Source organism: Diabrotica undecimpunctata, chromosome 2 (assembly GCF_040954645.1).
Source record: "Diabrotica undecimpunctata isolate CICGRU chromosome 2, icDiaUnde3, whole genome shotgun sequence".
NCBI classification, from domain to species: domain Eukaryota; kingdom Metazoa; phylum Arthropoda; class Insecta; order Coleoptera; family Chrysomelidae; genus Diabrotica; species Diabrotica undecimpunctata.
Window position 1 is genome coordinate 171,789,004 of NC_092804.1, and position 16,730 is coordinate 171,805,733.

At 33.6% G+C, this 16,730-nt stretch overlaps 1 protein-coding gene across 1 annotated transcript; it reads right to left on the reverse strand.

The window, feature by feature from the left end:
- Positions 1 to 2,571: 2,571 nt before the first annotated feature.
- On the reverse strand, positions 2,572 to 15,518 carry LOC140433989 (zinc finger MYM-type protein 1-like). Its single transcript, XM_072521958.1, has 3 exons — positions 15,368 to 15,518; positions 3,047 to 3,419; positions 2,572 to 3,004 (listed from the first exon to the last, which is right to left on the reverse strand). The coding sequence occupies exons 1-3, from the start codon at positions 15,516 to 15,518 to the stop codon at positions 2,572 to 2,574; spliced, it is 957 nt and encodes a 318-aa protein (XP_072378059.1).
- Positions 15,519 to 16,730: the final 1,212 nt, after the last annotated feature.

Sequence of the window (16,730 nt, forward strand, 5' to 3'; positions counted from 1 at the left end):
TGAACATACTGACTACAATCATACCATACTTTTTTTGGTTTCCTCAGGACTATGGATGAAGGAACAAACGATGACTACAGATCGTTATCGAAAGAAATCAGAAAACAGTGCCGCAAAGACAAAGCTGATTACATCTCTCAAATATGCAGAAATGAACGGAGAGATTTATTTCAGATGATCAAACTCCTTACTAGATAATTTAAATCTCAAACATGGTCTATAATAGAAACGGAAGATAATCTAGAGCCTCGTTTATATTAACCAGGAAGTAGGAGAGATTTGATGTGATTCCCCATGTATATATTATGTAGTTCCTCTGACCTATTTTACTGAATTCTCTCCTTAATTTGGCGTAATTTTTTTGTATTAATGGCCCATCTTCCTTATTTTTCATTACATCTTAATAAAAGCGTCTGTGTATTATCTTTTTTTTATTTTAGCCTTCATTTAGAACCTTTAGCCACGTAATTACATACAAATATTAGTATTCATTCATTCAGGATTGTACAGGTAGGACACTTTTCGCGCTCAGGGGTTCATCAGAGCGACTTAATTATAACACACGAGATATAAACCACGGTTAGATAAGTGGCAACAATTAGTTACACATACAAAGGAAATATCTATTTAAATGATCAAAGTTTTTATTCACACCTTTAATTTAATTTTTTGCAGAAATACCATAATCAATTAAAAAAATTTTTATTATCTTCACTTAATTATACAACTTTAATGGCGTCTTTAAACCTGCTTTCAGCAATTCTTGAAGCAGCTACGTACTTGTATGGGCATGTAAATGTAAGAGACAGTTAAAGAATATGTGATTTAGATCAGTGATACTAGTTCCACACACATCTGTCTGTTGGGAGAACTCTGATTTTATGTAGATGCTTCGGAAAACATCCATAATCTACTTTTAATCTTAGGATGGTCAACACTGTATTTCTACAGTGCAACAACTTGCACTGTAGTAAGCAGTGGCGGCTGGTGACTCAAAAATTTGGTAGTTCTGCAGTATTTTTTGGTTTTTTTTAATTCAATATCTTTTAATCGTTGTATTTTACAACGAGGCTTTTAGTTTGATATTTTACACCATATATTTATTCATTATATATCTATTAAAAAATAATAAAGAACTTACCGATTTTCTTCTTTTCAAATTGAAGATAAATCCAATTATATCAAAAATAGCAATGGTACATTATGGCACACTAGTAATTGTTTTATAATTTATGTTTTTAGTAGAATTTTATCGATAAATACGTGAAACTAAGGAATGCAAACGAAAAAACACTACAAACAAAATCGCCACAACAATAATTGCATTATAGGGTCTTACGAACTAACTACACACAGAGCCAAATATATTATTTTTTTTTATAAATAAGCTCGATTCGTCGATTTTTTTTAAAGCAAACTTGTCTATAACTTTTTCATTAAAGTTTGGTATTTCTTTTATAAGTGTTTTTTCTACTGACAACATGGTTAATGCTACAAGTCGGTCTTCAGTCATGGAATTTCTCAAGAATGTTTTAATCCGTTTTAAACTCGAAAAGCACCTTTCAGCTTCTGCCGTACTCATGGGCACTGTAATTAGAATTTGAAGCAGTTTTACAGTTTCTTGAAAAGGCTCTGTTAAATTATTTTCAATTAAAAATTTTAAAAAAGGTATTGCCCCATTAATGTCTCTACAGTCTCTTCTAAAATAAATAACAGATAATTCAGTCTTCAAGCGCTCCCTATCTAAATTTTAATATGACGCGCAAGTCAGGCTTAAATTATCATCTGGGAAATTATCACAATAATTATCAAATTGCTCAGGATAAAGCAATGAAGTTGCAAGTAGGTGATTTTTAAAAGAAAATCTATCATTTGCACAATTTATATCACAAACTTCGATAGATGCTCTTCGATGACCTACTGGACTGTTATCCTTCCATAACCTTTTAGTTGGTAATGGTTCAACGCATAAACTAGAACCTTGGTCAATGGTATCATCTATTGAATTTCTAACTGAATTCATGTATCTTTCGAAATCTGTCACCTTTTTATTGATTTCCAAAGGATCCGTTTTAGTCTTTTGAAGGGCATTATACAAAACGTCTACTTGTGGCATTATGCGATGGAAAAATGTTAACCAAAAAACAAAATTTTGATCCACTAGTATTCTTCGAATGGAAGACGCTGAACTACAGACAGCTGCCTTATCAAACGATTCTTCTATTTCTTCCATACATTCGATAAAAGAAGATCGATGTTCAAACACAACATTAACAGTTCGAATATTGAAGTTTCAGCGAGTTGGAGCGCCCTGAGGAATTTTCTTTTGGACGATTTTATCTAAAACTGCCACTCGTTGTGGCGAATTTTTAAAAAACGTAGGGATTTCATTTAAATTTCCAAAAAAAAGTCTAACTTGAGAGTTTTCGGAACAAGCCTTAGACATTATTAAATTTAATTGATGCGCGTAACAGTGTACAAAATGAGCAAATGGATATTTTTCTTTGATTCTGGCTTGAACTCCTGCGTGCTGTCCACACATGACCGCTGCCCCATCATAACTCTGAGCAATTAGTTTATTATTTGAGTTTTCCAGTATAGGATCCAAATAGATCCAAAATGTTTTTGCTTAAAGTATCTGCATTTAATTTTGAAGGTACCAAATATGTCCAAAATCGTTCTAAAGGGTGCTCCATTTCGACAATATCTAAATACTACAACCATTTGTGATTTTGCTGAAATGTCTGTAGTCTCGTCGGCCATGACAGCTAGATATGGAGATTCCCGAATTTCCTCCAAAATTTTATCCTGGCATAATTCCAACATGCAGTCCAAAATATCATTTTGAATTTCTTTAGAAATGCCCTTAAAAACCGTCGATTCTTTCAAGTGTTGTGCTAAAGTTTTATCCAATTCAGCAGTAAAATTTATGAGGCCGCGAAAAATTCCAGGATTGTCGGATGTTTGTGTCTCGTCGTGTCCCCGAAGCGCCAATTCGAAAACACTACAAAATTTTATGCAGTGTATAATTTTTGAGAGAACATACCTATTTTTTGTTACAGCTTCATTGAATTTTTGAATATTTATCCAGTATGCAGAATCTAACTGTTCTTTAATATTCACGGAGCCTAATAAAGCATATTCCATTTGATTGTGCAAATGATGCTTAGAAGTTTCGTGCTTTTTTATTTTATCACTTAAATGTACTAAGTCTGTTACATCAACTTGCGTCCATGACTTATCACCTCCAAAGAGTACACAAGGAAAACCGAAAAGAGCGTTTTTTCTGTTGCATCCACATATCCAACTATTTCTCGTATAAATATCGCAATTAAATTGTCGTTTGTAATTTTTCCCTCGGCTTGATCCTTCTTTTACGATTTTAATATCCGGCAAAGGACGTCCTTTGCATTTTAATTCTAGTTTTTCGTCATAAGAATATTTAAAGAATCTCTTAACATTAATCAAATTATAAATAACATCCATCCTGAACATCACTTTTATTCTCATATACTTAATATAAATACCGAATTACGTACAGGACAACTTATTTTAACAGTCGTCGCGTCGCGATCACCGATTATTTAAAATTACAATAAACGTAGGTTTGTACACACTAGTTCGAACTGCGACAAATGCAGCTCAAATATTGCTTTCAGTCGTCGCCTGAAAAGTGTAGGCGAGGGGTTGAGCGGGTGTTATCGGGGATATCTTTAACAGTTCACAGCTCGGAGTAGCACCGGTCCGGTCAAATAAGTGGGACTTGCTGTCGCCATGAGATGCGACGGACGACAGATTAAAATAAAGGCGGCCATGCACGAAAACCATCTAAATGAATTTAAATTTTATAACTAGTGATATTTTTTATTTAATTTTCAAAGTAATTTTGTTTGGATTATTTTGGTTGTTCTGCAGCTCCGCAGCACTTATATACCAACCGCCACTGGTAGTAAGTAGTAAGATTGTCTTACACTAGTAAGATTGGTTCGCAGCCAATGTTGGTTGTAATTTAAACAAATTAGTGCCTGTAGCTTCACCGAACTCAATCCAACGTCTATCCGATTTAAATTTAATATGCTTTTTTACATATGCAAGAAGATCACACGTATTAATTATTATTATAAGTGTTTTATCTTACTAAAAATAATATTTGATATTAACTTGTCGTATAATTTCTACATATCTAAAACTCTCCTGAATTAAACGTGAATCGAACTATATAAATCTCTCTCTAATAACGTTTCCTTTAAAACGTGGACTGGTTGACTGGCTAACTAGATTGATGTGTGGAAGCAAAGGATGCAGCAATTGTTCTGGAAACCTATGTGTCTGCTTGACGAGGCAAACGAGATGTAAAAGTTTTTGGGATGTATCTACCGACGTAAATGGCTACGGACAAATAGAAGACAGGTATGTATTTGAAATCAAAGGCAAATATCAATAGAAGAATATGAACAATTTAAGAATTAATTTAGTTATTATGAGAACTAATAGAAATATTAGCAAGAAAAAAAAATAACAAGAATTGTTAACAATAAAGTCAAAACTTCTTATGTAAAATGATATATATTTATCAACGTTTTCGGTCCCATCATCAGTGAAATAAACCTAAACGTAAGTATCTCCACTTTAAAATAATTGATACAAAGAGGTAAAATTTTAACTGTTAAACTGAAAATGTGGTAAATAGTTGAACCACTTATTCCTGAAACCGCATAAATCCCAATTTTACCAAAATCGTTTTATCACTAAAATGGACTTTACTGAACTGTAAATACACATTTTTGTAAAGAAACGCATTCAGTCAGTGCGACAGTGATCATAACGATATTAATTTACCTAATCAGAAAAATAAAGGAATAAAAAACTCTACGAATCTAGAAATGAAATATTAAAACGAGCTAGAGTCAAAGGAAACGAATACATAAATTGGAAGGAGAAGAATGTTCCTGCAATTCCTTCTCCATCCTCCAAAGATTGCAAGTAAGTTGATAATTTGTTCCTTTCTAATAAAAAGTTTTCATTGAAAACAATTTTTTGTTGACTGATCAATCTAAATTTTTAATATGTACTTTATTTTAAGGTGCAGAAAAAAGTACTTTTTATTAATGAGCAGCGACGAAAAAATGCAGATTTTCCAATTATTTAGGGACCTGACTATAAAAAATGAGCCAGATTTTTACTTACAAAGCCTAATTTCCGCAACTGAAGTTAAGCAACGACGCAAAAGAAAATAACTTGGTGAGTCTTCAAAACCTAATAGAAGTGATCTGGAGTATATCCCACATTCTGAGCCTTCTTCCATTTTGAAATCCTCTTGTCTTCTTTTGATTTTGTAAGGTTTGTCAAAAACAAACTTTAGTTTAATTGAGTCGTAGCCTGCCTGTGCCAGTGGTAGCGCATCCAGCTCTCACCACCAGAAACGAGTTCTCAATTGTTTCATTTCTACATAAAGGTTTGCACCCGCTGAGCGCAGTCGCATCATTGTCACCAGCGCCACCTGTTTGACATATACGTCTAGAGGGGTAATGACAATGAGCAGCTTAATTACAGCATTAGGCTTGACATTGCAGAGAAAGCACACGTACATCTCTCCACTTCCTAGAAATATATCTCAGAGTCAAGGAGGCCCTGAATATTCCCACAAGGTGTGGCAGAAAGATATCCAGTCCCTACCGTAGTAAGGCTGGGTATATGCTATCAGGCACTGGTGACTTGAATGGAGTGAAGCACGATATGGCTCATCTTACCTTTTTCTTACTAATCATTATTCTGACGAGATGCCAGTCACTCAGTAAGTGTATGATTGTTCCTTCCGTGCAGTTTGGTGCTGTTGAGGCGCTAGAATCAGGGAAGTGTGCTTTCATCAGGATCTTAACACTACCGCAAAGGTTGGAAGTTTTGCTTCTATCTTCCTTCGTTAATATGCCGAATATACCGATGTGGGTCCTTTAAGAGCGCTTTTTTTAGCCTGGAAGACTGTGAGAAATCTTCGATTTTCTCACAGTAGGCTCCTCAAGCAGCTCTTTTCTTGTCTGCAGACTTTTATCTCTGAGGTTTGATTTATAAGAAACCCAATCCTCTTTGAATTTGGTACATTTTGCTCTATTAAAAGCTGTTCTTGCTGTTTTCCTAAGGTGCTCCAGCTTAGTGATTTACCAAGAGTTGGTTTTGCGCCTTTCTTGGACCATTCTGATTAAATCCTCACACGATTATTTATAAACATAGCTTATTTTGTTTTGGATAGATACCGTATACCTTTCGAATTATGTATTCGTTCCTAGAGTTAAAGCCTTTTTATTCCGCAGAACCTCTTGTACATCGGTTGTACAGTTATACATGCATCTTCCTAGGGTCGCGAGATTTGTTAAGCCTTTCTTCAGACTAATATAGGTTAGCCAGCGGTGGTTAGACTAAAATTTGGAGTTTAAAGCTATCTACAATTTTTGTGGATAACTTTTTTTGTCTATTTTACTTTAATAGATCTACTGATCTACTAAATTGACGAAGTCTACAGTCCTAATATTTGGCCTAAAGGAGCTGCCGTTAGGAGATTTAAGTTCAAAGGAAATTTTCAGCACATAAAGAGGACGGAGGGGGAAACCTAGAAACTTCTACAAACTTTTCTCAAAATAAACTAATTCGACAAGGTACGGTAAGCATGTATCATGACGATTTGAAGTGTATTTTAAATAAAGTCGATATAATCAATGCTTTTCTTGCGGATCAAAAATTATATGACGTCATATGTTTTTTCTGGGCACTGACAAAATGAAGAAAATTTAAAATTTTTACAGAAGCTTAAACATGCGCTAGCTAATACAAATATGGACTTTTTCTATAAGATTAATAATGATCCTGATTGTTTACCAGTCTTGCTTACCCAAACTAATAACAATTTAATATTACACAATTTTTCACTAAAAAAAGTACGACAAACTGCTGAAAAACACCCGTGCAATGGTTTAATAATGAATTAAGGTCTTACAGATCTAATCTTTCTCTTATTAAACACATTGCAGATGCCACTAAGGATCCCGATTTGTTCAAACTATATAAACAACAAAAATTTGAATATCGGCAATTACAAACTGCTAAAAAGTCAGTTTAACTGTAATTTTGTTACTAATTCCAATAATAAACCTAGAGACTGCTGGAAAATAAGAGATTCCGAAAAAAACAACACAAGATCTAGTTCGGTACAACCTGATCTACCTTCAGACGAAATAAATCAATTTTTTACTACGATTGCAGAGAATATAATTACATCTCTTCCCACAATTAATGTCCATCTTCGCTTCAATTATAGAAATTATCCTTCTTTGAGCAATTGCTTTTTTTCGTCCCGTTGTGGAAGAAGAAAGTCTCTTAGTAATTCTAATTGTAGAGACGTTCACGGAATTAATAGCAAAATTTTAGAAGAAACTTGCCAAATAGTTTAAATACCTTTTACTTATCTTAATAATTTAATTCTATCAACTGGAGTATTTCCAGAAGTACTAAAATACTCAAAAGTACTACCAATCTACAAAAAAGGTGATTCCTCAAAAATTGACAATTACTGACCCATAAGCATTATAACAGACCCATAAGCGTTATCAAATAACAATTTTATTCATAGTTTGAGTCAAATAATTACTTTAGCAACTCACAATATGGATTTAGACGTGCTCGTTCCACTACGAACGCGTATTTAATGTTGTGAGTGAGGTAATTGGGGGGCTTGAACGCGGCAATCTCATAGCAATTTCTCTTTGCGACTTGTCGAAGGCTTTTGATTGCGTTTCACACGACATCTTGCTCCACAAATTAAATTACTATGGAATCAGTGGTATCACTTTTAAACTTATAACTTCTTATCTATGTGGCAGACACCAGGCGGTAGTGTCTAAAGGTAATCTCTCCGATTTCCTATCCGTAAAACATGGAGTCCCGTAAGGTTCGCTTTTAGGACCTCTTTTGTTTATTATTTATGTCAACGATTTGCCTAAATTCATATCTCCGTACAAAACCATACAATTAGCAGACGACATATTTTATATCAGGAAAAAATAATGATGATTTAAAAATGTCTCATGAGGAAATCTCTACTAAATCTAGCTCATGGTTTGCTGCAAACAATGTAATTTACACAATGATCCAGATAACAAAGAGACTGTTAAACTATTGGGAATAACCATAGATAGTCGACTCAACTGGTAGGCTCATATCTTACAACTTCATTATGATGCAAAAAGTTATCAAGTTCATTATTTGTTATTCGCCAACTAGCAAAGGTTGTCAACTTTGAAACATTAAAAATGACATATTTTTCTTTATTCCACTCTCACCCAAACTATGGTGTAATTATATGATCCATTTCAACAAATGAATTCCAAATTTTTAGAATGCAAAAGAAAGCTGTCAGGATTTTAGAAGGGGTTAGTTATCTAGAACACTGCCAACCTTTCTTTATCAAATCCAAAATTATGCCGCTGCCTACTCTGTTGATATTTTAAGTTCTAACTGAAATTTACAGAAAACGTTACCATTTAATAAAGCAGTCTGATGTCCATGTTCACAATAAGCGAAGCTGTCACTACCTACGAAAAAATCGCTGTAAATTAAGTCTTTCAGAAAAAAAATAGTCTTAATTATAACTACTACAATATTTTCCTTAAAAGTATTAAAGTGCTAAGCTGTAATAGTTTTGATAAAGTTATAAAAAAATATCTTCTAAAACATTGTTTTTACTGCTTAGAAGAATACACAACCCATTGCAGCACATCCACTGAACTGCTTATCGTAACTTTGCCATAAATGTTTTTCTGTTTAATATGCGTTCTTGTTTGTATCATCATAATCATCATCAATCAGCCCTGAGTTGTCCATTGTTGAACATAGGCCTCCTCTAGACTTTTCCATCTGCTTCTGTTCTGCGCCTCTGCTATCCAATTGGTCACGATTCTTTTGAGGTCGTCGGTCCATCGCGTTGGGGGTCTTCCTCGGCTTCGCTTGTCAGCCCGTGGTCTCCACTCAAGCAATTTTTTTGTCCAACTGTCGCCTTTCATTCTTGCAACATGTCCTGCCCATCTCCATTTTTGCCTTGTAATATGTTCGATAATGTCTTCCACTCCGGTTTGTCTACGAACTTCCTCGTTTATTATTCTATTTCTTAAGCTTATTCCAAGCATTGATCTCTCCATCTTTCGTTGTGTCCTTCTCAATTTTTCGGCTAATGTTTTTGTGAGAGTTAAGGTTTCTGCTCCGTATGTGAGGACTGGTAGAACGCACTGGTTAAAAGCTTTTCTTTTTAAATGGATCGGTATATTTGTTTTAAATACGTCTCTCATTTTTCCGAATGCAGCCCAACCCAGACTTATTCTTCTGAGTAGCTCGCATGTTTGGTTATCTCGCGTTAATCTTATTTTGTGACCCAAATACACATATTTTTCCACAAGCTCTATGGGCGACTTTTCGATTTCTATTAGCTCATTGGGGACGAGATTGGTCATCATTTTTGATTTTCCATAGTTTATTTTTAAACCGACTTTCTAAGTTACTTGCTGTAGTTGTTGTAGCATAACTCTGGCTTCTCCTAAGTTGTCTGTTATGAGAACAATATCATCGGCATATCTGAGATGATTGCATATCTTTCCATCGATGCTAATACCCTTTGATTCTCACTCTAGCCGTTTAAATGCGTACTCCATAACTGTTAGAAATAGTTTTGGCGACAAGGTATCTCCCTGCCGCACCCCTCTGCCAATTTTTATCTTCTCAGTCATGCAATAGAGGTTAACGGTTGTTGTCGCATTTTCGTATATATTTCGAATAATATTTGCATACCTGTGATCTATTCTACATTCTGATAGTGCTTTTAAGATAGCAACTGTTTCGACTGTGTCAAATGCTTTGTGGAAGTCGACAAAGATAAGAGCAAGGGGTCTGTTATATTCGATAGACTTTTCAACTAGAGTTTTAAGGCATTGCAAATGGTCGTTTGTTCCGTGCCCCGCTCGAAATCCTGCCTGTTCTTCTGATTGATAGAAATCGAGTTTTGCTTCTAATCTGTTTGTCAGTATTCGAGTAAAGAGCTTGTATAGGTGGTTAAGCAAACTAATTGGCCTATAGTTTTCGAGATCTGATTTATCCCCTTTTTTGTGGAGGAGGATTGTAACCGAATTCTTCCATTTAGTTGGAATGTTTTCACTATGGAGACATAGATAAAAAAATGTTTGGATTCGGGACATCAAAAGTGGACCTCCTAGTTTAATTGTCTCAATGACTACACCATCTTCCCCCGGAGCTCTATTATTTTTCATATTTTTGAGGGCATGTTAAATTTCCTCTCGTGATATATCTGGTATATCTTCCGATCTTACATTTTGTACCTTTTGTATTGGTTGTTTGATGAGCTCTGCAATAACTTGACTTTTATATAATGTTTCATAGAAACTTTCCACTATATGTAATATGCTTGGTCTATCTGAAATAATATTTCCATTTTTGTCTTTAAGTTGGAAGATTTCTTTTTTGCCATTTTCCATTTTTCTCCTCAATGCTTTCATGCTTTTGTTGTCTTCTATAGTTTTTATAATTTTTTCGTTGTTGTATTTTCTAATATCCCGTCTGATGGCTTTAGAGATTTCTTTATTGATGCTGTTTATATCTTATGAGTCAACATTTCCTAGACTTCTCAGCATTCTACGATCTTCCATTTTTTGTTTCGTTTCTTTGTTCTTCTTGTTCATATATATTTAAGTTATGTTTCAATTCCTTTTTTAATACTATGTATTTTTTTACTTGCTACAAACAATATTTGTATCTGTTATATAGTTAAATAAATACTCTACTCTACTCTACCGAGCTTTCTCACCTAAATTAGTTACCCTATATATGACACTTTTGAAGATTCAGATAATTTTCTTGCTATAGTCCGTTAAACATTTTTTTAATTTGGTTATATTTATTTTCTATTCCTGTAACTTCGTTTTTGTTAATTTCAAACTACCCTTTTAAATTTTATCGGTATTTTCTCTAACTAGTGCGTTAGAGTCGCTTAAATTAAAATGATTTTTACCAAGTTTTCATGCTCAATTTATAATGTAATATGTAAGAAAATCACGACAAGTAGTTCAGTACCTAAATTTCCCATTATACCGTCTAATACATAAACGTTCCAAAACTAATCCTCAATCAAGAGAGAAAAAGAACTTTACACGGTTCCATAACGCAAGTAATTCGACATACCGGAGTCATAATAAAGTCCCCATTGTATTCTTTTGTTAGTGATCGGGGCCAACAATGGCCCAGATGAAATAAACGACGTAGGGACGTCGACTCTAATACCAACCATTAATAAATTACACACACGACACCCCCGGGACGTTAAACGATTGTGTACCGTTATTAGCGACGTAATGACATCTATTTATATTATAATTGCGGAATTTTAAATGGGACTCGGCTGTTTATGGGTTAGAAAATTTGAGCCCGTTAACGAAACCTCCATACAGTTGAATTAAAATTTGTTAATATCAGTTTTGTAAAGTATGGTTTATGGTTGGCAATTTTCCAAGGTTTTATTATTATTTAAAATAATTTTATGGTTTTTTTCTCTATAAAAGAATGGACTACTTAAGCTCTGACGTCACAATGGGCGGGGGGGATTTTTTAAAAATCTTTCCAAACAAATCGGTTTTACGTGTATTTCTCCCATAAGAAGTCGAAAAGATTGATTTTTTTAATTGTTTAAAGAATAAGTAAAGACTTTTGTTTATGAACATTCATTCTGTGCCATTCATATTATTTGTTTTTCGTGAATTTGTGAGGAAGAATATCAAAGTTTTAAGATATTTACTCTCAAAGTTTATATTTTAAGTAGTGCCAGTAATTTTATTCCATTAAATGACTTAAGATATTCGTTTTGTAGTTAATAAGAACTGTAATTTAAGAGATGAGGGGTTCAAAGGAGAAGTTAGGCGCAATACAAGGTATTGCTTCCAGATAACACCTCTAGCCTCTCCTACTCAATTCCTATCCTCACCTTCAAGAAGTGTGATCTTGATCACACGTGTGAACCCCGGTAAACCTGAGCAACCCTATTGGAGATTGTGTAACCAACCCCAGTGGAAGGTAGGGTCAGGGCGGACGAGGAAGGGAGAAAACATAGCTTGTTCAGAAGCTATAGCCAGCAGCTCTGGCACTGGACTCGGGTGCAATAGACCGATAATCTGTTCACCTTAAACTAGGCTATCACGAATACTACGAACAATGAACTAACCGGACGGATCAACTGACAACGACCAAAGCTACGGAATAAGGACTTAATGATGGATTTGCGACTGGGAACCTGGAATGTCCAAACCATGCTGCAGCCAGGCAAAGTGCAAAGTATTGCACAGGAACTAAGTAGGAAGTAGACAAAGCAGCCCTCAAAGAAATCAGATTTAAAGGGCATGGTTGCATAAATAAAAAAGGATACAATATGTACTACTGTGGAGCAGAAAGACAAGGAGACTTTGAAGTGGGTTTTGTGGTAAACCATAAATGCCGCAGGTCAGTATTGGGTTTCACTCCAGTTAATGAAAAAATATGCAAAATACGTCTAAGGGGAAAATTTCATAATATTACAATTATTAATATCCATGCCCCAACAGAAGCAGCAGATGAACTAGTAACTGATCAATTCTATGACCAACTACAAGTAGAATGTGGAAACGCACAGAAGAGGGGTGCAGTTATAGTCCCGGGGGATATGAACGTGAAGCTGGGAAAAGAGCCAATATATGCAGAATCCTTTGGTAAGCATAGTTTACATGATATTACCAGCAACAACGGTATAAGAGTGGCACAGTTGGCAATGGCAAACAAACTATGAGTTGTTGATACGTGTTTTCCTCACAAAAATATTTATAAAGGGACCTGGATGATACCTGGTAATAATAAATTTAATCAAATTAATCACATATTAAAATCTAAGTGGTGGGCAACCTCCGTAACGAATGTTAGAACCTACAGAGGCGCAAATTGCGATTCGGACCATTTCTTGGTTATATCGAAGATAAAACAAAAAATATCAATGGTAAGAAAAGAGAAAGGCGCCAAACAAAGAAAATGGAACACATACATGTTTAAAAATCCTAAAAAGGAGAATGAGTACCAGCAGAAAATAAAAGTAATATGAAATGAAAGAGGAGAACAAAACAACATTAAAGAAGAATGGAATGTCATCCAAACGACAATTACAAATATGGCAAAGGAAACATTAGGTGAAACCTCAAGTAAAAGAAACGAGGAATGGTTTAATCAAGATTGCCAACAAGTAATAAATAGCAAAAATATAGCTAGACAGAAGTGTCTACAAAGGGATTTCCGATTGAATAGAAGGGCATAGGAAGAACTCAGACAATATGCAAAGAAAATATGTAGAAGGAAAAAGAGAGAAATGTTGAATAGAAAATACAACAAAAAACAGATTGTAATAACAGAAGAGAGACTAGACAATTTTACAAGGAAACCAAGCAATACACCAAAGGATACATGAAAATATCAACAGTTTGCAAAGACAAAAATGGGGCAATTATCAGCGAGAAAAAAAAATAATGAAAAGGTGGAAGGAGCATTTTCAAGAGCTGTTAAACCCAGAAAAAGAACAAAACGAAGATGAAGAAATAATTGACCACACAGCAAAACAACTAGTTGAGCAACCAACATTGGAAGAAACGATAAACGTCATAAAACATCCAAAAAATAACAAAGCACCTGGCACAGATGGAATAACTGCAGATGATGATGATGATAGTGTGTTTGGCATGGAAACCAGTCCTTTTGCCACAGATTTTAGAATAACTGCAGAACTGATAAATAATGGTGGACATTCGCTATGGAGGCGTATCCATAAACTAATCGACTGCATATGGACACTAGAAGTCATCCCAGAAGATTGAAACGTAGGAATCATACTTCCTATGTATAAAGGGGGAGACAAACGACTCTGCAAAAATTATAGGGGCATAACAGTTTTAAATGTCGTCTACAAGATATTATCAGGAATTATATGCAGCCGCCTGAAATCGTTTTCGGAGGAGATGATTGGTGGATACCAATGTGGCATCAGACCAAAGAGGTCAACTCTAGACCAAATATTTGATAGATATATATTTTTAGGTAATGATCAACAAAATAGATATAATAGTGCACATGTAAGAAATGTTGCCAAAAGGCTATTTAGAACCTGGAAAATATGGTTTCCCTGTCTGCAATGAGGCCTACAAATCAAATTAAATACATATCTTGCAATAATAAGTGCTACAGCAGTACTCTGCAATATATGTTTACAGGAAAATAATGATAGTGATGATGATTTTCTAGAAAATATTGATGTGCCAGTAAATAGAAATGTTAATGATGTGGAAACAGGTTTAAATTTTAGGAGACATTTTATTCAACAATGTTATGCATCAGAATGTGAATATATTATTGAATACTTATATTATGTTAAATGTAATTCTTTATTTTATTTGTCAAAATGTTTTTTTATATTTTAATTTAAAATAAATGAGAGTTATAGGTACTATACTCAGACAACTTAAGCAAGTATATCTTTATTGAGTTCAAGTTGTCTCCCTCCTTTTAAATAAGTGTTTATTCCTTTCATAAAAACTTTCCTTATCAAATATAAAATTAATTACTCATTTAAAATATTAATATTCTTTATTTAAAAATATATTTATAAACCTTCACGATAAGTAAATTTGAAAGTGACAATGTATATAACTAAAAAATGGAATAATATGATATATGTTAAATATAAAATAATGTAATAATAGCTTTACAACCACCATAGTATATATTAAAAACAAAATCTAAAAAAATATCCACAACTAGTATTTCCATTTAGAATTTTAACAGTTTGAATATAATATATACATTAGGTACAAAATAAGAATTATATAAATGATTGTTTTAAAAATCTATAACTATAGATTACTATTAACCTTTGGAATAATTCAAACCTTTTTTTTTGGCGAATGTTTTTTATTTGCAATTATTATAGCCACTACTCCATTAGTAGTAGTGTTTGTTATTATTGTTACATATTGCCATAGGTAGATTTAAGATTACTTACCATTTGAAGCACATTGACATATTCCATAGGAATAACAGGTGTCATATTACAAGTATTACTTGAAATTATTATTAAATGTACAGGTAAGATTTCTCAAAATTATTATACATAACAACTCTTTATTTAGAACTGGAAAAGCAACGGAGGGAGTCAGATACTTCTGATGTTACAGTAATTAAACTTACATGTCCTCCTAGCTGGTGGGCCTCCTTTTGCCCTACAATTATACTAAGTATGAATATATAGTAAATTTACCTCTTCCAAATACTTCTGTGCTGTCTAAAGGACAGTCAATGCTTACATATATGTTGGGAACAGCAACTTTCACAAACTCCAGCACTACATCAGGCTTTGGCTTTTTCAAAGGGCCATCATCTGTAGCCAGCATGCTGTTGTTTCTCTGCATTTTCTACGATAAAAACTTTGCTTGAATAAATAAAAGTATTTTACCTCTGTTTAAATTTGTTTTGCAATTTTCGTAGCTGTTCTGAAGTTCTTAATATATCTACCTCAGGCTGGCAGTTATATAATATGCTGTATTGTACTCCCAACCCTTCTTTTTTCATTAAGGAAGCACCGTATGTCCTTTTATTCTCTACAGTATTATTTTCCTTTAACAGCTGGATTAAAAACACCTTTCCTTTTGTTTAATACATTGCATATTTGGTACAATTTCACTAAAAACTTTCATTTCATTAAAAATCCACATAATTGAAATTTATTCCCTCGAATGCATATTTTTTATAATATATTACATACCTTAAAATAATTTATTAAAAATAAATTTTTGTTTAATATACAACATGCCTCTTATTCAATAAAGCTAAATTTGGCGCTAAAAATATTTATATAAAGTTTTGTGACAATGGTAATAATTGACAGAATCTTCTTTTTATTGGATGTCATCAATCAAATTTACTTAAAATCCCTAATTTTCGTGCTTGAGATCAATCTTGTACGAGAATACCCGAAGTATCGTTTATAGATATAGAACACAACAAATACTTGAGCACGACTTTGATGTAAGTTCGACTTGGCGGAGCACGTGCTCAAGCACGAACTTGAGTACTGACTATAAATACGGGCATAAGAGGATTCTGAACTGATCCTGAATGCGTTCTGAACAACTTGGCGGTTATGCACTCTTTTCAATAGTTTCAAAATTCTTAAATAATGTTTTTGAAAACGATTTCCGTAACGGAAATCAAAACATTAAACTTTAATGAGCCAAAAATTTAATATTAAATACAATTAATTGTGGTTTAATCCCATGTAAACACAATATTTAAATATGCCAGAAGAATACAGTTTCAGAACCTAAATTTTTAAATTTAAAACCTTTAAAAATCTACTTTGCTATTTAGGAATCTCTGTAATTACATGATCAAGCAGGTTTAGATATTAAGAAATAAATTGTTACATGAGAGATTAACGGTTTTACAAATAATACGTTACTTAACCTACAAGATCGGTTAAAATTAAATCATTGTAGCAAACCATGTCACACGTGCCACATCTCCAAACCATTTATTTGCTTGACCATCGATTACTTTTCTGTTTACCGAATGGCTATTTCAATCAAATCAGAACTTTCCGCTCATTTATTTCATTCATCGAA

Excerpts from the sequence above, each read along its gene's own strand:
- LOC140433989 (XM_072521958.1), bottom strand. The coding sequence starts at position 15,518 with ATGCAGAGAAACAACAGCATGCTGGCTACAGATGATGGCCCTTTGAAA. Across the intron at positions 3,420-15,367 it reads CACAGAAGTATTTGGAAGAG|AATTAAAATGCAAAGGACGT; the intron begins GTAAATTTACTA and ends ACGAAAAACTAG. Across the intron at positions 3,005-3,046 it reads GAAGCTGTAACAAAAAATAG|TGTTTTCGAATTGGCGCTTC; the intron begins GTATGTTCTCTC and ends AAAATTTTGTAG.